General features: G+C 49.7%; 1 protein-coding gene across 2 annotated transcripts in view; it reads right to left on the bottom strand.

Moving 5' to 3' along the window:
• The window catches only part of acoxl (acyl-CoA oxidase-like), a 323,411-nt gene that overhangs the window by 86,598 nt on the left and 211,196 nt on the right, over window positions 1–25,617 (bottom strand). For both annotated transcript variants that reach the window (XM_078400283.1, XM_078400282.1), the window contains one exon: window positions 22,908–22,997. In XM_078400283.1, the coding sequence (XP_078256409.1) occupies window positions 22,908–22,997 (90 nt within the window). The remainder of the gene's footprint in view (window positions 1–22,907; window positions 22,998–25,617) is intronic.

Below are 25,617 nucleotides of genomic sequence, written 5' to 3'. Positions count from 1 at the left end.
TGAAGACAGATCCAAAGTACCGGTTCAACTCGTCTGCCATTTCCTTGTTCCCCGTAATAAATTCCCCTGCTTCTGTCTTCAAGGGACCCACATTTGTATTCTTTTCCTCTTCACGTACCTAAAGAAGCTTTTACTATCCCCCTTTATATTCTTGGCTAGCTTACCCTCGTACCTCATTTTTTCTCCCCTTATTGCCTTTTTAGTTATCTTCTGTTGCTCTTTAAAAGAGTCCAAATCCTCTGGCTTCCTGCTCATCTTTGCTATGTTATACTTCTTCTCCTTTATTTTTATACTGTCCTTGACTTCCCTTGTCAGCCACGGGTGCCTCTTACTCCCCTTAGAACCTTTCTTCCTCTTTGGAATGAACTGATCCTGCACCTTCTGTATTATTCCCAGAAATACCTGCCATTGCTGTTCCACCATCTTCCCTGCTAGGGTACCTTTCCAGTCAACTCTGGCCAGCTCTTCTCTCATGCATCCATAGTCATCCTACGACATGAGACGAGTTAATGAGGCAATAATACGAGAGACACCCCATACCTACTGTCAATGAGGTCTGACACGAGTTATCTACAAGCAAGGTCTTTTCAACCCTAGACCTAAAGGAGGGTTATCATATGTTGGAGTTGGACCCAGAGTCAAGGAAAATCTGGACCAAGATACCATGGGTTAGTGACATGGTAAATGATCAAGAAGGGAGAGATCATGATGCAGAAACGAAAGCCACATCAAAGTTCTATGCAGACAGGAGACGAGGGGCCAGACCATCCGATGTGATGCCAGGAGATGAGGTGCTCGTGAGGAGAGAAAGTCCAAGCAAAATGGACACACCCTTCTTCCCACAACCATATACAGTAGTGTCTAGACAAGGGAATACTGTGACAGTCCAGTCACCAGACATGATATCAACACATGGTCTGTGAAAGCGTATCACGGTTGTGATAGTCGAGGGACACTGTGGGACAACTGAGGTTGAGTGTGGGGGATCAGGCTCAAGGACAGCAAATTGTGGATCCAAGAATACATGAGACTGAGGAGGAGGAGACGATGCAAAACCAGAATGGAGATGATGAACTGGTAGAACAGGACATGACAGATCAGAATCCAGTACCAGTGCAAACAGAGGCAGTGGTCAGACCAAAATGTCAGCGTAGACCACCCCAGAGATACGAGGACTGTGAGATGTATTGACACGTGAAAATGATGCATCATCGATGTACATCGATAGCAACTGTGATCTACTATGGACTGTGTTTCTTAGGTTACATAGAAACTTAGAAAATAGGTGCATGAGGAGGCCATTTGGCCCTTCGAGCCTGCACCACCATTCATCGTGACCATGGCTGATCATCCACAATCAGTAACCCGTGCCTGCCTTCTCCCCATATCCCTTGATTCCACTAGCCCCTAGAGCTCTATCTAACTCTCTTTTAAATTCATCCAGTGAATTGGCCTCCACTGCCCTCTGTGGCAGAGAATTCCACAAATTCACAACTCTCTGGGTGAAAAGGTTTCTTCTCACCTCAGTTTTAAATGGCCTCCTGGTTCCAGAACCAGGGGTCACAGCTTAAGGATAAGGGGGAAGTCTTTTAGGACCGAGATGAGAAAACATTTCTTCACACAGAGAGTGGTGAGTCTGTGGAATTCTCTGCCACAGAAGGTAGTTGAGGCCAATTCATTGGCTATATTTAAGAGGGAGTTAGATGTGGCCCTTGTGGCTAAAGGGATCAGGGGGTATGGAGAGAAGGCAGGTACAGATTACTGAGCTGGATGATCAGCCATGATCATATTGAATGGCGGTGCCGGCTCGAAGGGCCGAATGGCCTACTCCTGCACCTATTTTCTATGTTTCTATGTTTCTTTATTCTTAGACTGTGTGGCCCCTGGTTCTGGATTCTGCATTACAAATTTGGTTTTATACTGTTATGGGCTGGTTACCTAGTATTACCAATTATTAAGATATTGTATTGATGATTATTATATATTTGGATAAGAATGTTAACATTTGTTATGGTTGGAGAGAGTGGATGTGGAGAGGATGTTTCTACTAGAGAGAGAGAGTCTAGGACTAGAGGTCACAGCCTTAGAATTAAAGGACGTTCTTTTAGGAAGGAGAAAAGGAGAAATTTTTTTAGCCAGAGGGTGGTGAATCTGTAGAATTTTTTCCACCGAAGGTTGTGGAGGCCGTCAATGGATATCTTTAAGGCAGAGATAGACAGATTCTTGATTAGTACGGGTGTCTGGAGTTATGGGGAAAAGGCAGGAGAATGGGGTTAGGAGGGAGAGATAGATCAGCCATGATTGAATGGTGGAGTAGACTTGATAATAGACAATAGACAATACGTGCCGGAGGCCATTCGGCCCTTCGAGCCAGCACCGCCATTCAATGTGATCATGGCTGATCATTCTCAATCAGTACCCCGTTCCTCCCTTCTCCCCATACCCCCTGACTCCGCTATCCTTAAGAGCTCTATCTAGCTCTTTCTTGATTGCATTCAGAGAATTGCCCTCCACTGCCTTCTGAGGCAGAGAATTCCACAGATTCACAACTCTCTGACTGAAAAAGTTTTTTCTCCGTTCTAAATGGCCTACCCCTTATTCTTAAACTGTGGCCCCTTGTTCTGAACTCCCCCAACATTGGGAACATGTTTCCTGCCTCTAACGTGTCCAACCCCTTAATAAGCTTATACGTTTCGATAAGATCCCCTCTCATCCTTCTAAATTCCAGTGTAAACCTACGCTGCACGCCCTAAATAGCAAGAATATCCTTCCTCAAATTTGGAGACCAAAACTGCACACAGTACTCCAGGTGCGGTCTCACTAGGGCCCTGTACAACTGCAGAAGGACCTCTTTACTCTTATACTCAACACTTATACTCAACTCCTCTTGTTATGAAGGCCTACATTCCATTGGCTTTCTTCACTGCCTGCTGTACCTGCATGCTTCCTTTCAGTGACTGATGCACTAGGACACCCAGATCTCGTTGTACGTCCCCTGTTCCTAACTTGACACCATTCAGATAATACTCTGCCTTCCTATTCTTACCACCAAAGTGGATAACCTCACACTTATAATAATAATAATGCATTACATTTATATAGCGCTTTTCAAACACTCAAAGACGCTTTACAGGGATTACTAGAACATAGAGAATTGAATAAATAGATAAATAAGTAAACGTACAGAAAAAGGAGACAGAAGGTGAGGTGACGGTCAGTGGTTGAAGGCAGTGCTGAACAGGTGAGACTTCAGTGATGTTTTGAATGTGGTGAGTGAGGAGGAGTCTCTGACAGTTTGGGGTAGTGAGTTCCAGAGGGTGGGAGCAGCGATGGAGAAAGCCCTGTCCCCCCAGGATCTGAGTTTGGTCCGGATGGGGGGGGACAGGAGATTGGCAGCAGCAGAGCGGAGGGTGCAGGTGGGAGTGTGCCTGTGGAGGAGGTCAGTCAGGTAATTAGACTGCATCTGCCATGCATCCTCACAGTTCACACTGCCACCCAGCTTTGTATCATCTGCTGATGAGCGAATGGCCGTATTCTACTCCTATTCCTTATGACCTTATGATATTTATCTGTGTTATTGCATTAATGAATGAATACTTTATTATCACATGTGTCATGTCACAGTGAAAGTCTTTGTGCAATAGGCCTGTGAAGCTGCAGCAGGTAAGAATGTCATCGTTCTGTCGCTGGTAGATTTGGCAATTAAACACTCCTGGCTCTTGAAATTTAATGTGTAGGAAGGAACCGCAGATGCTGGTTCAAACCGAAGATAGACACAAAATGCTGTCTTGATGAGTTCCTCCAGTATTTTGTGTCTATCTTCTTGAAATCTAATGTTTAGTGATTTGCTTTAAGTTTACTGGAGATGATTACATTTCTGAGCCCATTTCAAATGGGGACAATAGTGGGGATTGCTCAGAAGTGGTTTTGCATTCTTTTGGCTTCTAGCTCTGCATATTCAGTAGGTTTCACCTCCCGTGCATGCAAATCATGAAGCCCCAAATTGAAAACTTGGCAGATTTAAACCTAATCCTCTCACAAGGTGTGAAGTGTTCTTTCAAATGTTCTGTAGCTGAGCGAATATGAATGGCTGGGGCAGATGATTCAGCCCTGCTGACCATGATTGTCCACCAGCATTTGTTGTCTTAGACTGTTACCATGATAATCTCAGCCACAGGACTTGTGTGGAGAAATTCCGATCACTCTCCACGCAGCAAAGAACATTCGGACATTTAAAAGTAGACAGGATTAAGGCTGATTTAGGGAAGGTAAACAGGAGGGAGAGGAAAAGATTGCTATGGGAACGAGATTTAGGATCTTGCATAAAAGACACAATGAAGATGTGAGAAGAATCTGTTTTTATAACTTGGAAAGTCAAGGTTGTCTTGAATTCCTGTAAGGATGTTGGAGACAGGGTCAGTCAGCTCCCTCGGTGCATTGCGTGGGATGCCTACATTTGATTTTGGGAGTAGGAATAAAGGCATAGATTATTTTCTAAATGGAGAGAGAATCCAGAAATATAGGGAGAGGTTGAGTAGACTGGGTCTCTATTCCATGGAGCATAGGAGGATGAGGGGAGATCTTATAGAAAATTATCAGAGGAATGGATCGGGTAGATGCACAGAGTCTTTTACCCAGAGTAGGGGAATTGAGGACCAGAGGACAAAGGTTCAAGGTGAAGGGAAAAAGATTTAATAGGAATCCGAGGGGTAACTTTTTCACACAGAGGGTGGTGGGTGTATGGAACAAGCTGCCAGAGGAGGTAGTTGAGGCTGGGACTACTATCCCATCGTTTAAGAATCAGTTGGACAGGTACATGGATAGGACAGGTTTGGAGGGTTATGGACCAAGAGCAGGCAAGTGGGACTAGGGTAGCTGGGACATTGTTGGCCGGCGTGGGCGAGTGGAGCTGAAGGGCCTGTTTCCACACTGTGTCACTCTATGACTCTATAAATCGGAGGTGCAAAGGGACTTGGGAGTGCCGGTGCAGGTTTCCCAAAATGTTAATCTGCAAGTCGAATCGGTAGTAAAGAAGTCAAATGCAATGTTAACATTTATTTCAAGAGGGCTTGTACACAAAAACAGGGGTGTAATGCTGAGGCTGTATAAGGCGCTGGTCACAGGGGTGGGTGTAATGCTGGGGCTGTATAAGGCGCTGGTCACAGGGGTGGGTGTAATGCTGGGGCTGTATAAGGCGCTGGTCACAGGGGTGGGTGTAATGCTGAGGGTCTATAAGGCGCTGGTCACAGGGGTGGGTGTAATGCTGGGGCTGTATAAGGCGCTGGTCACAGGGGTGGGTGTAATGCTGGGGCTGTAGAAGGCGCTGGTCACAGGGGTGGGTGTAATGCTGAGGGTCTATAAGGCGCTGGTCACAGGGGTGGGTGTAATGCTGGGGGTCTATAAGGCGCTGGTCACAGGGGTGGGTGTAATGCTGAGGGTCTATAAGGCGCTGGTCACAGGGGTGGGTGTAATGCTGGGGGTCTATAAGGCGCTGGTCACAGGGGTGGGTGTAATGCTGGGGCTGTATAAGGCGCTGGTCACAGGGGTGGGTGTAATGCTGGGGGTCTATAAGGCGCTGGTCACAGGGGTGGGTGTAATGCTGGGGCTGTATAAGGCGCTGGTCACAGGGGTGGGTGTAATGCTGGGGGTCTATAAGGCGCTGGTCACAGGGGTGGGTGTAATGCTGAGGCTGTATAAGGCGCTGGTCACAGGGGTGGGTGTAATGCTGGGGGTCTATAAGGCGCTGGTCACAGGGGTGGGTGTAATGCTGAGGCTGTATAAGGCGCTGGTCACAGGGGTGGGTGTAATGCTGGGGGTCTATAAGGCGCTGGTCACAGGGGTGGGTGTAATGCTGAGGCTGTATAAGGCGCTGGTCACAGGGGTGGGTGTAATGTTGAGGATCTATAAGGCGCTGGTCACAGGGGTGGGTGTAATGCTGAGGATCTATAAGGCGCTGGTCAGGCCACATTTGGACTATCGTAAGCAATGTTGGGCCCCATATCTGAGGAAGGATGTGCTGGCTGTGGAGAGGGTCCAGAGGAGGTTTACAAGAACGATCCCAGGAATGAGTGGGTTAACTTATGATGAGCGTTTGACAGCACTGGGCCTGCACTCGCTGGAGTTTAGAAGAATGAGGGGGGTCCTCATTGAAACTTCCCGAATAGTGAGCGGCCTGGATAGAGTTAATGTGGAGAGGATGTTTCCACTAGTGGGAGAGTTTTGTTTTGTTTGTTTTCCTCTCATTTATTATGTTGTTTATGGTGTACAATGTTTACATATTCTGTTGTGCTGCTGCAAGTAGGATTGTCATTGTTCTATTTGGGACATATGACAATAAAACACTCTTGACCAGAGGTCATAGTCTCGTTATTAAAGGACGTTCCTTTAGGAAGGAGATGAGGGGGAATTTCTTTGGTCAGAGGGTGGTGAATCTGTGGAATTCTTTGCCACAGAAAGTTGTGGAGGCCAAGTTAATGGATATTTTTAAAGCAGAGATAGATAGATTCTTGATTGTCAGGGGATGTGGGGAGAAGGCAGGAGAATGGGATTTGGAGGGAGAGATAGATCAGCCATGATTAAATGGCGGAGTAGATGTGATGGGCTGAATGGCCTAATTCTGCTCCTATCACTGATGACCATATGAAAGACAAGAGTCAGGAGTTTTGTCATATGTACTGGCACCTGAACAATGAAATTCTTACTTGTAGACACGAGGAACTGCAGATGCTAGAATCTTGAACAAAGCACAAAGTGTTGGAGGAACTCAGCGGGTCAGGCCACATCTGTGGAGGGGATGGACAGGCAACAGTTCGGGTTGGGAGCTTTCTTCAGACCCTTATTTGCTGCAGATTTACAGGCATGTTAATGCAACACAATAAATAAAGTATAGTATATAACGATACAGTAACCTATAATACAATAAATTATCAGTTATACCAAGTAACCAGACCATAACAGTGCAAACCAAAGTCGGCAGTGCAACCACAGACACCGTCCACAGAAGACCACAGTTGCTGGGGTCAGTGTTGTGCAGTGTTCACGAGCCTGATGGTTGCTGGGAAGAAGCTGTCCTTGAACCTGGAGGTCACAGTTTTCAGGCTCCTGGACCTTCTTCCCGATGGTAGCAGTGAGATGAGAGCGTGGCCAGGGTGGTGTGGGTCAGTGAGAGTGTGGCCAGGGTGGTGTGGGTCAGTGAGAGTGTGGCCAGGGTGGTGTGGGTCAGTGAGAGTGTGGCCAGGGTGGTGTGGGTCAGTGAGAGTGTGGCCAGGGTGGTGTGGGTCAGTGAGAGTGTGGCCAGGGTGGTGTGGGTCAGTGAGAGTGTGGCCAGGGTGGTGTGGGTCAGTGAGAGTGTGGCCAGGGTGGTGTGGGTCAGTGAGAGTGTGGCCAGGGTGGTGTGGGTCAGTGAGAGTGTGGCCAGGGTAGTGTGGGTCAGTGAGAGTGTGGCCAGGGTGGTGTGGGTCAGTGATAGTGTGTGGCCAGGGTGGTGTGGGTCAGTGAGAGTGTGGCCAGGGTGGTGTGGGTCAGTGAGAGTGTGGCCAGGGTGGTGTGGGTCAGTGAGAGTGTGGCCAGGGTGGTGTGGGTCAGTGAGAGTGTGGCCAGGGTGGTGTGGGTCAGTGAGAGTGTGGCCAGGGGGGTGTGGGTCAGTGAGAGTGTGGCCAGGGTGGTGTGGGTCAGTGAGAGTGTGGCCAGGGTGCTGTGGGTCAGTGAGAGTGTGGCCAGGGTGGTGTGGGTCAGTGAGAGTGTGGCCAGGGTGGTGTGGGTCAGTGAGTGTGTGGCCAGGGTGGTGTGGGTCAGTGAGAGTGTGGTCAAGGTGGTGTGGGTCAGTGAGAGTGTGGCCAGGGTGGTGTGGGTCAGTGAGAGTGTGGCCAGGGTGGTGTGGGTCAGTGAGAGTGTGGCCAGGGTGGTGTGGGTCAGTGAGAGTGTGGCCAGGGTGGTGTGGGTCAGTGAGAGTGTGGCCAGGGTGGTGTGGGTCAGTGAGAGTGTGGCCAGGGTGGTGTGGGTCAGTGAGAGTGTGGCCAGGGTGGTGTGGGTCAGTGAGAGTGTGGCCAGGGTGCTGTGGGTCAGTGAGAGTGTGGTCAAGGTGGTGTGGGTCAGTGAGAGTGTGGCCAGGGTGGTGTGGGTCAGTGAGAGTGTGGCCAGGGTGGTGTGGGTCAGTGAGAGTGTGGCCAGGGTGGTGTGGGTCAGTGAGAGTGTGGCCAGGGTGGTGTGGGTCAGTGAGAGTGTGGCGCCAGGGTGGTGTGGGTCAGTGAGAGTGTGGTCAAGGTGGTGTGGGTCAGTGAGAGTGTGGCCAGGGTGGTGTGGGTCAGTGAGAGTGTGGCCAGGGTGGTGTGGGTCAGTGAGAGTGTGGCCAGGGTGGTGTGGGTCAGTGAGAGTGTGGTCAAGGTGGTGTGGGTCAGTGAGAGTGTGGCCAGGGTGGTGTGGGTCAGTGAGAGTGTGGCCAGGGTGGTGTGGGTCAGTGAGAGTGTGGCCCGCCCCGGATCGCGGGGTTGGGTCGAGGACATTTCACCGTCCGGCGCGGCCTAAGATATGCCGCGGGATATTTCTCTGCTGGGCGGGGGCTTCAGTGTCGGGAGCCACGACCGCCCCGACGTGCAGCAACAGCGGCAGCAGCAGCGTGTTCGCCCGCCCCGGATCGGACTTATCATCGGCGGAGCCGGCCGTCTTCGGAGGCTGCGGGAGCGGCTGCGACGCGACGCGCCTTGGGCTTGGCCCGCTGTGGACCGTCCGGTGCGGCCTGCAACCACAACAACCTGACTGCGGGCGAGGACAGCAGGAGAAGGGAAAGACATTGTGGCCTTCCATCACAGTGAGGAGAGAGAGGACTGGAGGAGGAGACTCACTGTGATGGATGTTTCTTTGATGGATGTTTCTTTTTTGTGTGTTTTGGGGTTGGGTAATTTGAATGCCTATTTAATGTTTTTATTGTTGGACTGTGTTTTGGGGGTTTTTTGGGGTTGTGTAATTTTAATGCTTATTTAATGCTTTTATTGTTGGACTGTGGGTGACTGAATTTCGTCCAATATTGGATGACAAATAAAGCTATCTTGAATCTTGAATCTTGGGTGGTGTGGGTCAGTGAGAGTGTGGCCAGGGGGGTGTGGGTCAGTGATGATGTTGGCTGCCTTTTTGAGGCAGTGCCTCCTGTAGATGCCTTCGATGGTGGGGAGGTGAGTAGCTGTGATGGAGCGGGCAGTGAGCTGTGCCCTATAGTTTAAGGACACTATGATGTAACCTGGACCAGGACTGTGTCGTGTTGGGCACAATCTTGCCCTGGGCAGTCAGATCTGTCTGGAGATGACAAAGGTGCTTAAGTGGTAAACTAATGCAAATAGACTGTGTTCCCTGCGGGCTTGTACAGCACAGGACTGCACACAATGTGCAAGATTATTTTCATAAAATGAGGAATTTGATCGTTGCGTGCATTGTTCAAGCAGTTTCTATTTTAATCATTCAGACAAGTGGCCAGACATTATTCGCCACCTCCAACAGAAAAATATTCCCAGGTTAAGAATGCTTGGCTTACTTTTTGATTAGTTGTAGTTTAGTTTAGTTTTTGTTTATTGCCATGGTGTGGGCAGGTCAGGGTGTGTGAGCGGGGATGGTGTGGGCAAGAGTGGCAGGGAGGGGGTGTGAGGGGGATGGTGTCGGCAGGTGTGGCCCGGGGAAGTGAGCCGGGGATGGTGTGGGCAGGTGTGGCAGGGCAGGGTGTGAGGGGGATGGTGTGGGCAGGTGTGGCAGGGCAGGGTGTGAGGGGGATGGTGTTGGCAGGTGTGGCAGGGCAGGGTGTGAGGGGGATGGTGTTGGCAGGTGTGGCAGGGCAGGGTGTGAGGGGGATGGTGTTGGCAGGTGTGGTAGGGCAAGGTGTGAGCGGGGATGGTGTGGGCAGGTGTGGCAGGGCAGGGTGTGAGCGGGGATGGTGTTGGCAGGTGTGGTAGGGCAAGGTGTGAGCGGGGATGGTGTGGGCAGGGTGTGTGAGCGGGGATGGTGTGGGCAGGTGTGGCAGGGAGGGGGTGTGAGGGGGATGGTGTCGGCAGGTGTGGCCCGGGGAAGCGAGGTGAGCCGGGGATGGTGTCGGCAGGTGTGGCAGGGAGGGGGTGTGAGGGGGATGGTGTGGGCAGGTGTGGCAGGGCAGGGTGTAAGGGGGATGGTGTGGGCAGGTGTGGAAGGCAGGGTGTGTGAGCGGGGATGGTGTCGGCAGGTGTGGCAGGGAGGGGTTGTGAGGGGGATGGTGTGGGCAGGTGTGGCAGGGCAGGGTGTGAGGGGGATGGTGTGGGCAGGTGTGGCAGGGCAGGGTGTGAGGGGGATGGTGTGGGCAGGTGTGGCAGGGCAGGGTGTGAGGGGGATGGTGTGGGCAGGTGTGGAAAGCAGGGTGTGTGAGCGGGGATGGTGTCGGCAGGTGTGGCAGGGAGGGGTTGTGAGGGGGATGGTGTGGGCAGGTGTGGCAGGGCAGGGTGTGAGGGGGATGGTGTGGGCAGGAGTGGAAGGCAAAGTGTGTGAGCGGGGATGGTGTCGGCAGGTGTGGCAGGCAGGGGGTGTGAGCGGGGATGGTGTCGGCAGGTGTGGAAGGGCAGGGGGTGTGAAGTGGGGGTGACGTGGCTTGGCGGTGAACGTCGGAAGGTCCACTAAACCCAAATCCATTATGAAGAGGTGCGTAAGAATGAAGGTTTCCCTATTAGCAAAACATTGTCCTGGTCCAACCACGTTGTAGCTAAGAAAGCACCGACACCTCTCCTTCCTCAGAAGACCAAGGAAGCTTGCCCTGTCTTCAATAGCTCCTACTAACGTCGACAGATGCACCAGAGAAAGCATACTGTCGGGTTGCATCACAACTTGGTTTGACTACAGCTCTGCCCAAGACTGCGAAGTTGCAGAGAGTTGTAAATGTAGCCCAGTCCATCAAACGGATCAGACTTCCCATCTACACGGCACGTTGCCTTGGGAAAGCAGCCGACAGAATCCTAGACTTTGGTAGACTAAAACTGCGGGAGTAACTCAGCGGGTCAGGCAGCATCTATGGAGAACATGGATAGGTGACGTTTCACAGAGTGCTGGAGTAACTCAGCGGGTCAGGCAGCATCTGTGGAGAACATGGGTAGGTGACGTTTCACAGAGTGCTGGAGTAACTCAGCGGATCAGGCAGCATCTGTGGAGAACATGGGTGGGTGACGTTTCACACAGTGCTGGAGTAACTCAGCGGGTCAGGCAGCATCTGTGCAGAACATGGGTAGGTGACGTTTCACAGAGTGCTGGAGTAACTCAGCGGGTCAGGCAGCATCTGTGGAGAACATGGATAGGTGACGTTTCACAGAGTGCTGGAGTAACTCAGCGGGTCAGGCAGCATCTCTGGAGAGAAGGAATGGGTGAGACCCTTCCCAGAGTAGGGGAATCTAGAACAAGAATGATATGTTTAAGATGGGCGGCACGGTAGCGCAGCGGTAGAGTTGCTGCTTTACAGCGAATGCAGCGCCGGAGACTCAGGTTCGATCCTGACTACGGGTGCTGCACTGTAAGGAGTTTGTACGTTCTCCCCGTGACCTGCGTGGGTTTTCTCCGAGATCTTCGGTTTCCTCCCACACTCCAAAGACGTACAGGTATGTAGGTTAATTGGCTGGGTAAATGTAAAAATTGTCCCTAGTGTGTGTAGGATAGTGTTAATGTACGGGGATCGCTGGGCGGCACGGACTTGGAGGGCCGAAAAGGCCTGTTTCCGGCTGTATATATATGATATGATATGATGATGAGAGGGGAAAGATTTAATAGAAATATAAGGGTAACATTTTTCACATAGAGGGTGGTGGGTGTGTGGAATGAGCTGCCCAAGGAGGTAGTTGAAGGTAGTTGAAGAAGGGACAATAACAACATTTAAAAGGCATTTGGACTGGCACATGGACATCACTAGTTTGCCCTCAAGAAAGCGCTCCAGGTCTATCAAAGCGCACACCACAAGACCAACAAACAGCTTCTACCCTAAGGCCATCACCACACTGAGCTGCACTGAAAGCACACCGCCCTAGACAATTTTTATGCAGTACAATACCTACCTCTGTGCAATACTGATATACACCGATCGGCCAAAACATTATGACCACTGACAGGCGACGTGAATAACATTGATTATCTTGTTACAATGGCACCTGTCAAGGGGTGGGATATATTAGGCAGCAAGTGAACAGTCAGTTCTTGAAGTTGATGTGTTAGATGCAGGAGAAATGGGCAGGAGTAAAGACCTGAGCGACTTTGACAAGGGCCAAATTGTTATGGCCAGACGACTGGGTCAGAGCATCTCTGAAACGGCAAGGCTTGTGGGGTGCTCCCGGTCAGCAGTGGTGAGTACCTACCGACAGTGGTCCGAGGAGGGACAAACCACAAACCGGCAACAGACAGGGTGTTGGGCGCCCAAGGCTCATCGATGCGCGAGGGCAACGAAGGCTATCCCGTCTGGTCCGAACCGACAGAAGGTCGACTGTGGCACAAGTCACAGAAAATGTTAATGGTGGTCACGGGAGGAATGTGTCACAATACACAGTGCATCGCACCCTGCTGCGTATGGGGCTGCACACGGAGGACCAACAGCATATTAGGCAGGTGGGCAGAATGTTTTGGCTCATTAGGGCATAGTGTTGTGGCTGATCGGTGTACATGGATTTTAATATGCTTTTGATAAGGTTCCTCATGGTGGGCTGATCCAGAAGATTCAGATGTACGGGGTTCAGGATGACTTGGTCGTATGGATACAGAACTGACTTATTCATACAAGGCAGCGGATTGTGGTGGAAGGTAGATATTCAGGCTGTTGGTCTGTGACCAGTGGAGTTCTGCAGAGATCTGTGCTGGGACCTCTGCCGTTTGTGATTATAGATGAAATGCAGATGGGTCAGTGAGTACGTTTGCTGATGACACCAACACTGGTGGAGTTGCAGACAGTGAGGAAGGCTGTCAGAAGATGCAGTGGGATATAGATCAGCTGTAGAAATGGGCAGGAAAATGGCACATGATGTTTAACTTGAGCAAGTGTGAGGTGTGGCACTTTGGGAGGTTGAAGGTAAGGAGGAGGTACACAGTTAATGGCAGGACCCTTAACAGCATTGGTGTGCGGAGGGATCTTGGAGTCCAAGTGCATAAAGTGGCAGCACAAATACCGATCACCCCATTCCAGGAAAGATGTATCTTGTATCTTGTGGTCATCACTTCCGAAGAGTCCACCAGGGAAGAGACCAACTGGAAGGAAGAGTTTTTTTTACATTTACTAGGGACAATTTTTACATTTATCAAGCCAATTAACCTACAAACCTGCACGCCTTTGGAGTGTGGGAGGAAACCGAAGATCTCGGAGAAAACCCACGCAGGTCACGGGGAGAACGTACAAACTCCGTACAGACAGCACCCGTAGTCGGGATGGAACCCGAGTCTCCGGCGCTGCATTCGCTGTAAGACAGCAACTAGGCTTGTATTCACTGGAGTTTAGAAGGATGAGAGGGGATCTTATAGATCTTCACCTGTCAGTGGTCATAATGGTTTGGCTGATCGGTGTATATAACATCTCCTTTATCACCTCCTCAAAAAACCCAATCAAGTCCTGGCCGCCCAGCTGCAAGGAAGGATGTCATTAGGTTGCAAAGGGTGCAGAAGACATTCACCAGGATGTTACCTGGGCCTGTGGGCTTGAGTTCCAGGGAGAGGTTGGACAGGCTAAGGCTTTGGTGAGACCTGATAAAAGTATACAAAATTATGAGAGGCATAGATAGGGTAGACAGTCAGAACTTTTTTCTCAGTACGGAAAAATCATCCTGCAGGGAATACCTTTAAGGTGAGAGGAGAAAGTGTAAGGATATGTGTGGGGCAAGGCTTCCAAACAAAGGGCGGTGAGTGCCTGGAACACACTTACAAGGGAAGTAGCATTTTTAAGAAAGTAGACACAATATGCTGGTGGAGTAACTCAACGGGTCAGGCAGCATCTCTGGAGAGAAGGAATGGGTGACGTTTCGGGTCGAGACCCTTCTGCAGTCTGATGTCAGGGGAGGGGGCAGGACAGAGATAGGATGTAGTCGGAGACAGGAAGACTAGACAATAGGTGCAGGAAGAGGCCATTTGGCCTTTCGGGCCAGCACCGCCATTCAATGTGATCATGGCTGATCATTCACAATCAGTACCCCGTCCCTGACTCCACTATCTTTAAGAGCTTCATCTAGCTAGACTAGTGGGAGAACGGGAAGGGGGAGGGGATAGAGAGGGAAAGCAGGGACTATCTGAAGTCAATGTTCATACCACTGGGGTGTAAACTGCCCAAGCAAAATATGAGGTGCTGTTCCTCCAATTTGTGCTGGACCTCACTCTGACAATGGAGGAGGCCCAGGACAGAAAGGTCAGATTGGGAATGGGAGGGGGAGTTGAAGTGCTGACTGAGCGGAGGTGTTCAGCGAAACGATCGCCGAGCATGCGCTTGGTCTCGCCAATGTAGAGAAGTTGACACCTGGAACAGCGGATACAATGGATGAGGTTGGAGGAGGTGCATTTTTAAGGCTTTTGGATAGGTATATGGATATGCAGGGAATGGAGGAATGTGGATCATGTGCAGGCAGGGGAGATTTGGTCTTGGCATTGTGTTGGGCACAGATATTGTTGGCCAATGGCCCTATATCTTTGCTGTACCGTTCTACGATCCATGAGGGGTGTGAATAAAGTGACCTCATATAGTCTTTTTCCCAAGGTAGAGGATTCTAAAACAAGAGGGCACAGAGTTAAGGTGAGAGGGGAGTGGGACCTCAAGAGGGAGCTTAGGGGCAACTTTTTCACTCGGAAGATAGTCCGTATCTGGAATGAGCTGTCAGAAGCTACAGAAGTGGATACAATTATTTATTTTTAAATACATTTGGACAAATATAAGGATGGGAAGGGTTTACAGAGATTTGGGCCAAATGCAGGCAAACGGGACTAGCCTAGTATGCCAATTTGGTCTGCATATACAAATTGTGGTGCTGTTATCATGTATCGGTACACTGTAAATGGCTCGATTGTAATCATGTATTGTCTTTCCGGTGGCGCAGCGGTAGAGTTGCCGCCTTACAGCGAATGCAGCGCCGGAGACCCGGGTTCGATCCTGACTACGGTTGCTGTCTGTACGGAGTTTGTACGTTCTCCCTGTGACCTGCGTGGGTTTTCTCTGAGATCTTAGGTTTCCTCCCACGCTCCAAAGACGTACAGGTTTGTAGGTTAATTGACTTGCTAAATGTAATTAAAAAAATTGTCCCTTGTGGGTGTAGGACAGTATTAATGTGTGGGGATCGCTGGTCAGTGCAGACCCGGTGGGCCGAAAGGGTCCTGTTTCCACGCTGTATCTCTAAACTAAACTAAACTTCCGCTGACTGGTTAGCAGGCAACAAGAGATTTTCACTGTACCTCGGTACACGTAACAATAAACCAAACTGGACTGATGCAGTACAGCTCGATGACATGAAGCCCCTGAGGGTGCCTGCTGCCACAGGCATTGGGTCACGCACAATTTAGCTCGTTTCATGAGTAGTTGACACTGGAGCTTCCAGGAATGGCGGGAGGTACAGCAGGCAGTGAAGAAAGCCAATGGAATGTTGGCCTTCATAACAAGAAGAGTTGAGTATAGGAGCAAAGAGGTCCTTCTACAGTTGTACAGGGCCCTAGTGAGGCCGCACCTGGAGTACTGTGTGCAGTTTTGGTCTCTTAATTTGAGGAAGGATATTCTTGCTATTGAGGGCGTGCAGCGTAGGTTCACTAGGTTAATTCCCGGAATGGCGGGACTGTCATATGTTGAAAGACTGGAGCGACTAGGCTTGTATACACTGGAATTTAGAAGGATGAGAGGAGATCTTATCGAAACGTATAAGATTATTAAGGGGTTGGACACGTTATAGGCAGGAAACATGTTCCCAATGTTGGGGGACTCCAGAACAAGGAGCCACAGTTTAAGAATAAGGGGTCGGCCATTGAGAACTGAGATGAGGAAAAACTTTTTCAGTCAGAGAGTTGTGAATCTGTGGAATTCTCTGCCTCAGAAGGCAGTGGAGGCCAATTCTCTGAATGCATTCAAGAGAGAGCTAGATAGAGCTCTTAAGGGTAGCGGAGTCAGGGGGTATGGGGAGAAGGCAGGAACGGGGTACTGATTGAGAATGATCAGCCATGATCACATTGAATGGCGGTGCTGGCTCGAAGGGCCAATGGCCACCTCCTGCACCTATTGTCTATTGTCTATTGAATCGGCGATGAGAAGGCATGGATAGTAGGGATGTTGGGAAAATGTGGAACTTCCCAATGGCATCTTAAAAACCATTAGTGGAAAGTTCGGTGTGAATTCCGTGAGTCCGTTCCTCCTTAGGCCAGACACCAAATGGACTTTAGTCAACTTTTTTGATGTTATCAACCGATGACTAAACACACGCAACCTGTAAAGCTGTTGCTATTTTGGCCTGGGCTTCAGGGAAATGAAGCAAAACTTCAGGGAACTAATCTGCTGTCACAAAGTTCCCTTGCCCATCTTAGACACTGAGGTCATGCAACTGCAAACCTTGTTGTCTATGCGCTATGACAAAAATACTTTAAAGTAAGAAATGGGTCATTAACCATGGACAAATTAAAAGGTCAGCAGGAAATAATCTGAAATCAAGAATCCGAAAAGAAACATTGATTTTCAAGTTGACTGAGGAACTGAGTGCACGGTGGTTTGTTGTTGGGAAACACGGGAGACTGAAGAGTAGAGAAGGAGTAAGGCATTTGCCAATCTGGACTGTCCTGCCATTCATTGAGACCATGCTTGATCTTCCGGTAGACACAGAATGCTGGAGTAACTCAGCGGGACAGCCAGCAGCATCTCGGGAGAGAAGGAATGGGTGACGTTTTGGGTCGAGACCCTTCTTCAGTCTGAAGTCAGGGGGGGGTTGGAAATCAGAGAGAAGAGGAGAACTTCTTCAAGGTTGACGTACCTTGAGGAGAATTCGCAGTGGAGCGGCAAAATGTGTAGGAAAAAAAACTGCAGATGCTGGTTAAAATCGAAGGTAGACACAAAATGCTGGAGTAACTCAGCGGGACAGGCAGCAGCATCTCGGGAGAGAAGGAATGGGTGACGTTTCGTTTCGAGACCCATCTTCAGACTGAAGTCAGGGGAGGGGGCGGGAATTCGGGTTTCGACCCGAAACGTCACTCATTCCTTCTCTCCCGAGATGCTGCCCGACCCGCTGAGTTACTCCAGCACTCTGTGAAACGTCACCTATCCATGTTCTCCACAGATGCTGCCTGACCCGCTGAGTTACTCCAGCACTCTGTGAAACGTCACCTATCCATGTTCTCCACAGATGCTGCCTGACCCGCTGAGTTACTCCAGCACTCTGTGAAACGTCACCTATCCATGTTCTCCACAGATGCTGCCTGACCCGCTGAGTTACTCCAGCACTCTGTGAAACGTCACCTATCCATGTTCTCCACAGATGCTGCCTGACCCGCTGAGTTACTCCAGCACTGTGTGCCTGATCCCCCTGCAGCTCTAGCGAACTCTCTCCTTGCCAGAGGAATGTCAGCAATTCCAGCAATCAAGTTAGAAAAAGGGGACGCACAACAAGATCTGGGTGTCCTAGTGCATCAGTCACTGAAAGGAAGCATGCAGGTACAGCAGGCAGTGAAGAAAGCCAATGGAATGTTGGCCTTCATTACAAGAGGAGTTGAGTATAGGAGCAAAGAGGTCCTTCTGCAGTTGTACAGGGCCCTAGTGAGACCGCACCTGGAGTACTGTGTGCAGTTTTGGTCTCCATATTTGAGGAAGGATATTCTTGCTATTGAGGGCGTGCAGCGTAGGATTACTAGGTTAATTCCCGGAATGGCGGGACTGTCGTATGTTGAAAGACTGGAGCGACTAGGCTTGTATACACTGGAATTTAGAAGGGTGAGAGGGGATCTTATTGAAACATATAAGATTATTAAGGGGTTGGACACGTTAGAGGCAGGAAACATGGTCCCAATGTTGGGGGAGTCCAGAACCAGGGGCCACAGTTTAAGAATAAGGGGTAGGCCATTTAGAACGGAGATGAGGAAAAACTTTTTCAGTCAGAGAGTTGTGAATCTGTGGAATTCTCTGCCTCAGAAGGCAGTGGAGGCCAGTTCTCTGAATGCATTCAAGAAAGAGCTAGATAGAGCTCTTAAGGATAGCGGAGTCAGGGGGTATGGGGAGAAGGCAGGAACGGGGTATTGATTGAGAATGATCAGCCATGATCACATTGAATGGTGGTGCTGGCCCGAAGGGCCGAATGGCCTCCTCCTGCACCTATTGTCTATTGTCTATTGAATCCACAGATGAAACAATAGAGTCGAACAGCACAGACACAGGCCCTTCGGCCCAACTCATCAATGCTCAACCATGCTGCCCCATCTAAGATGATCCCATTGGCCCATATCCTTCTCAACCTTTCCTATCCACACGCCTTTCCAAGTATCTTAAATGCTGTTATTGTACTTACCTCAACTACCTCTTCTGGCAGCTCACTCCATACTCCCACCACCCTCTGTGTCCCTCAGTTTCCTATACAATCTTCCCCCTCTCACCTTAAACCTGCGTCCTCTGCTTCTTGATTACCCTACCCTGGGTAAAACTCTGGATTCATCCAGGCCATTCACCTCATATTTTATACAAGGTCCCACATAGGAGATTAGTGGGCAAAATTAGAGCACATGTTATTGGGGGTAGGGTACTGACATGGATAGAAAATTGGTTGACAGACAGAAAGCAAAGAGTGGGGATAAATGGGTCCCTTTCGGAATGGCAGGCAGTGACCAGTGGGGTACCGCAAGGTTCGGTGCTGGGACCCCAGCTATTTACGATATACATTAATGACTTAGATGAAGGGATTAAAAGTACCATTAGCAAATTTGCAGATGATACTAAGCTGGGGGGTAGTGTGAATTGTGAGGAAGATGCAATAAGGCTGCAGGGTGACTTGGACAGGTTGTGTGAGTGGGCGGGTACATGGCAGATGCAGTTTAATGTAGATAAGTGTGAGGTTATTCACTTTGGAAGTAAGAATAGAAAGGCAGATTATTATCTGAATGGTGTCAAGTTAGGAAGAGGGGATGTTCAACGAGATCTGGGTGTCCTAGTGCATCAGTCACTGAAAGGAAGCATGCAGGTACAGCAAATGTCGAGTTCGACTTCACGTTCGCGGTCAGTTGGATGACAATAATCAGAGACGGCACAGACTTTACCTGTTTTGGTCTCCAAATTTGAGGAAGGATATTCTTGCTATTGAGGGCGTGCAGCGTAGGTTCACTAGGTTAATTCCCGGAATGGCGGGACTGTCGTATGTTGAAAGGCTGGAGCAATTAGGCTTGTATACACTGGAATTTAGAAGGATGAGGGGGGATCTTATTGAAACATATAAGATAATTAGGGGATTGGACACATTAGAGGCAGGAAACATGTTCCCAATGTTGGGGGAGTCCAGAACAAGGGGCCACAGTTTAAGAATAAGGGGTAGGCCATTTAGAACGGAGATGAGGAAGAACTTTTTCAGTCAGAGAGTGGTGAAGGTGTGGAATTCTCTGCCTCAGAAGGCAGTGGAGGCCAGTTCGTTGGATGCTTTCAAGAGAGAGCTGGATAGAGCTCTTAAGGATAGCGGAGTGAGGGGGTATGGGGAGAAGGCAGGAACGGGGTACTGATTGAGAGTGATCAGCCATGATCGCATTGAATGGCGGTGCTGGCTCGAAGGGCTGAATGGCCTACTCCTGCACCTATTGTCTATTGTCTATTATCTATTGTCTATAAGGTAGGCACAAAATGCTGGAGTAACTCAGTGGGTCAGGCAGCATCTCGGGAGAGAAGGAATGGGTGACATTTCGGGTCGAGACCCTTCTTCAGACTGATGTCAGGGGAGGGGGTGGGACAAAAATAGAATGTAGTCGGAGACAGGAAGACAGGTGGGAGAACTGGGAAGGGGGAGGGGATGGAGAGGGAAATGAGGGACTATCCCTGATTTGAGTTGTTGTTCCTCCAATTTGCGCTGAGCCTCACTCTAACAATGGAGGAGGTCCAGAACAGAAAGGTCAGATTGGGAGTGGGAGGGGGAGTTGAAGTGCTGAGCCACCGGGAGATCAGGTTGGTTAAGGCGGACTGAGCGGAGGTGTTCAGCGAAACGATCGCCGAGCCTGCGCTTGGTCTCACCGATGTAGAGAAGTTGACACCTGGAACAGTAGATACAATAGATGAGGTTGGAGGAGGTGCCTCACCTGGAAAGACTGTTTGGGTCCTTGGATGGAGTCGAGGGGGGAGGTAAAGGGACAGGTGTTGCATCTCTTGCGGTTGCAGGGGAAAGTACCTGGGGAGGGGGTGGTTTGGGTGGGAAGGGACGAGTCTACCTTCGATTTAAACCAGCATCTGCAGTTTTTTTCCTTCATATTTAAAAAACACATCTCTCAGCAAACCAATGATGAACAGATCTGCCACAAATCTTCACACCACAGTCTCTCCTTAAGCTCGGCCAAACTCCATCCCATTATATTCACAATGTGTACCCCTGGAGTGTTCAACACACCATTCAGAGTGCACCATTTTGTACCCTTGATCCTTTGTTGGTGCATGTGGACAGCTTGATTGTGATCATGTGCAGTCTTTTCTTTTGACAGAATAGCGGGGAAACAAAAGCTTTTCACTGTACATTGGTGCACATGACTATAAAATAAACTAAACTAAGAAATCTCCAACATGGTTGTGCAAACTTAGTGCAGACCCAGTTCATAAGTCATAGTAGCTGAATTAGGGCATTCCGCCCATCGTCTAGTCATGGCTGATCAATCTTTTCCTCTCAACCCCATTCTCCTGCCTTCTCCCCATAATCCCTAATCCCTTACTAATCAAGAATCTGTCAATCTCCGCCTTAAAAATATCCATTGACAGCCTCCACAACCGTTTGTGGCAATGAATTCCACAGATTCACCACCCTCTGACCAAAGAAATTCCCCCTCATCTCCTTCCTGAAGGAATGTCCTTTTAATTCTGAGGCTACGGCCTCTAGTCCTAGACTCTCCCACTAGTGGAAATATCCTCTCCACATCCACTCTATCCATGCCTTTCACTATTAGATAAGTTTCAATGAGGTCCCCCCTCATCCTTCTAAGCTCCAGTGAGTGCAGGCCCAGTGCATGGTGCACTTGAGGGTAGTTGAGCAAAGCCAATATAAATGCAACCCTGTTCAATGCCAGATATTCAGTTGGCTTTTACCTATGGGCTTTGGTTAATGTCTCTGGTAAAAGTAATGTGACAAATGAGGTTTATTTTTGTAAGGCAGGTTAGTGCATGCATGAAGTAGGAAAATAACTGCAGATGAAGGTATCACAAAATGCTGGAGTAACTCAGCGGGTCAGGCAGCACTTCTGAAGAGAAGGAATGGGTAACGTTTCGGGTCGAGACCCTTCTTCAGACTGATGTCAGGGAGGGAGGGACAAAGAAAGGATATAGGTGGAGACAGGAAGACAGTGGGAGAACTGGGAAGGGGGAGGGGAAGAGAGGGACAGAGGAACTATCTGAAGTTGGAGGTCAATGTTTATACCACTGGGCTGTAAGCTGCCCAAGCGAAATATGAACACCTCATGTACTAATCTGCCTTTAAAATAATAAACCTCATTTGTTACTGTCACTTTAGACAACTGGGTTTGTTAACATCATGATTAATTTGCTGTTATTCTGAGACAAATAGATGGAATAAAAAACTAATGGCGTGCAATGATTTAAAAGTATTATGGAGAACAATAATTAATTGTGGTCACTGCAGAAGAATGACATTCCTCGCATGTTGCAAAACATACTTGGCTAATAAAGTATGATTGTGATTATGATTATGATTTAGTCAAGTGCAAGGTTTTCTAAAAAAGACACAGTGTCAATGATACCAAGCACAGTGACGATTGATAATCCCTTGAAATGTAACAAGATAACTCAGTCATTGATGAGACATACACCTGATGCAGACTCTCTCTGAGTGAAAAAATCGCCCCTGAACTCCCTCTGAAATCTCTCACCCTAAGCCTGTGCCCTCTAGTTTTAGAATCCTCTACTCTGGGAAACAGACTGAGTGTTCACTTTATCCGTGCTCCTCATGATCTTGTACACCTCAATAAGGTCACCCCTCAGCCTCCTATTCTGTAAAGTCCCAGCCCATCCAACCCTCTCTACAAATCAAGCCCGTGAGCCTTAACATTAAAACAAATGAAATAAGTTGTATTTTTGATATCATATAAACTGAAAAATAGAAACATTTAGAAACATAGAAAATAGGTGCAGGAGGAGGCCTTTCGGCCCTTCGAGCCAGCACCACCATTCACTGTGATCATGGCTGATCATTCACAATCAGTAACCCGTGCCTGCCTTCTCCCCATATCCCTTGATTCCACTAGCCCCTAGAGAATGGACCCGTTAGCGTGGAGAATGCGGTTAAGAGGGAGAGATAAATCAACCATGATTGAATGGCGGGGTAGACTCGATGGGCCAAATGGCCTAATTCTGCTCCTCTCACTTATGGACATGGATGGGTGATGTAGAAACAAGGAATGGCAGATTCTGATTGATCCAGAAAAGTGCTGGGGTAAATCAGCAAACATAGAAATATGGGAAAATAGGTGCAGGAAGCCATTCGGCCCTTTGAGCCAGCACCGCCATTCATTGTGATCATGGTTGATCATCCACAATCAGTAACCCGTGCCTGCCTTCTCCCCATATCCCTTGATTCCACTAGCCCCTAGAGCTCTAACTCTCTTAAAAAAAAAAAGTTTTTAATTTAAATTTACGTTTGAAGTGGAAGGGTGGTGTGTGACCCTCTCTGGGGGCCTGAGCTTGCAAATGCAACTGTGTTTAATGTATTTAAAGAGCTACACTGCGACATGCCGCCAATACCTCACTGCCTCACCTGCAGCATGACCACGTTGTCCCCCTCAAAGGTCACAAAGACATCCGAGTCGCACTTCAGGCCGGGAATCCGATTCTCCATCATGTAACCCTGAAAACAACAGACAAACAAAAGCTCACACCACAATGTTGTAGATCCAATCCACCAGCCTACCTCATGGCACCCCGTGCACTTATTTTATCCGCTTTTTCTTTGTAGCTGTAGCACGACATTCTGCATTCGGTTTCCATTAAACAGGTATGTCTCGTTTAACAAAATCCATCATGTCCCCCACAATTCATCATGTGCCCCACAACTCATCATGTCCCCCACAATTCATCATGTGCCCCACAACTCATCATGTCCCCCACAATTCATCATGTCCCCCACAACTCATCATGTCCCCCACAACTCATCATGTCCCCCACAACTCATCATGTCCCCCACAACTCATCATGTCCCCCACAACTCATCATGTCCCCCACAACTCATCATGTCCCCCACAACTCATCATGTCCCCCACAACTCATCACCAACCTCTACAGATGCACCGTACAAAGCATCTTATCAGCAAACCAACCTCCCTCCCATTGACACCATCTACACCTCACGTTGCCTCGGCAAGGCCAGCAGCCCAGACCGAGACACAAACCAACCTCACTTACATTGACACCATCTACACCTCACGTTGCCTCGGCAAGGCCAGCAGCCCAGACCGAGACACAAACCAACCTCACTTCCATTGACTCCATCTACACCTCACGTTGCCTCGGCAAGGCCAGCAGCCCAGACATCACACAAACCAACCTCCCTTCCATTGACACCATCTACACCTCACGTTGCCTCGACAAGGCCAGCAGCCCAGACCATCACACAAACCAACCTCACTTCCATTGACACCATCTACACCTCACGTTGCCTCGGCAAGGCCAGCAGCCCAGACCATCACACAAACCAACCTCACTTCCAATGACACCATCTGCACCTCACGTTGCCTCGGCAAGGCCAGCAGCCCAGACCATCACACAAACCAACCTCACTTCCATTGACTCCATCTACACCTCACGTTGCCTCGGCAAGGCCAGCAGCCCAGACCATCACACAAACCAACCTCCCTTCCATTGACACCATCTACACCTCACGTTGCCTCGGCAAGGCCAGCAGCCCAGACCATCACACAAACCAACCTCACTTCCATTGACACCATCTACACCTCACGTTGCCTCGGCAAGGCCAGCATCCCAGACCATCACACAAACCAACCTCACTTCCATTGACACCATCTACACCTCACGTTGCCTCGGCAAGGCCAGCAGCCCAGACCATCACACAAACCAACCTCCCTCCCATTGACACCATCTACACCTCACGCTGCCTCGGCAAGGCCAGCAGCCCAGACCATCACACAAACCAACCTCACTTCCATTGACACCATCTACACCTCACGTTGCCTCGGCAAGGCCAGCAGCCCAGACCGAGACACAAACCAACCTCCCTTCCATTGACACCATCTACACCTCACGTTGCCTCGGCAAGGCCAGCAGCCCAGACCGAGACACAAACCAACCTCACTTCCATTGACTCCATCTACACCTCACGTTGCCTCGGCAAGGCCAGCAGCCCAGACCATCACACAAACCAACCTCCCTTCCATTGACACCATCTACACCTCACGTTGCCTCGGCAAGGCCAGCAGCCCAGACCATCACACAAACCAACCTCCCTTCCATTGACACCATCTGCACCTCACGCTGCCTCGGCAAGGCCAGCAGCCCAGACCATCACACAAACCAACCTCACTTCCATTGACACCATCTACACCTCACGTTGCCTCGGCAAGGCCAGCAGCCCAGACCATCACACAAACCAACCTCCCTCCCATTGACACCATCTACACCTCACGTTGCCTCGGCAAGGCCAGCAGCCCAGACCATCACACAAACCAACCTCCCTCCCATTGACACCATCTACACCTCACGTTGCCTCAGCAAGGCCAGCAGCCCAGACCGAGACACAAACCAACCTCCCTCCCATTGACACCATCTACACCTCACGTTGCCTCGGCAAGGCCAGCAGCCCAGACCATCACACAAACCAACCTCCCTCCCATTGACACCATCTACACCTCACGTTGCCTCGGCAAGGCCAGCAGCCCAGACCATCACACAAACCAACCTCCCTCCCATTGACACCATCTACACCTCACGCTGCCTCGGCAAGGCCAGCAGCCCAGACCATCACACAAACCAACCTCACTTCCATTGACACCATCTACACCTCACGTTGCCTCGGCAAGGCCAGCAGCCCAGACCATCACACAAACCAACCTCCCTTCCATTGACACCATCTACACCTCACGTTGCCTCGGCAAGGCCAGCAGCCCAGACCATCACACAAACCAACCTCCCTCCCATTGACACCATCTACACCTCACGTTGCCTCGGCAAGGCCAGCAGCCCAGACCACCACACAAACCAACCTCCCTCCCATTGACACCATCTACACCTCACGTTGCCTCGGCAAGGCCAGCAGCCCAGACCATCACACAAACCAACCTCCCTCCCATTGACACCATCTACACCTCACGTTGCCTCGGCAAGGCCAGCAGCCCAGACCATCACACAAACCAACCTCCCTCCCATTGACACCATCTACACCTCACGTTGCCTCGGCAAGGCCAGCAGCCCAGACCGAGACACAAACCAACCTCCCTCCCATTGACACCATCTAC

The sequence above is a fragment of the Rhinoraja longicauda genome, chromosome 5, assembly GCF_053455715.1.
Source record: "Rhinoraja longicauda isolate Sanriku21f chromosome 5, sRhiLon1.1, whole genome shotgun sequence".
NCBI lineage: Eukaryota > Metazoa > Chordata > Chondrichthyes > Rajiformes > Arhynchobatidae > Rhinoraja > Rhinoraja longicauda.
This window is presented reverse-complemented; position numbering and strand designations above follow the sequence as displayed.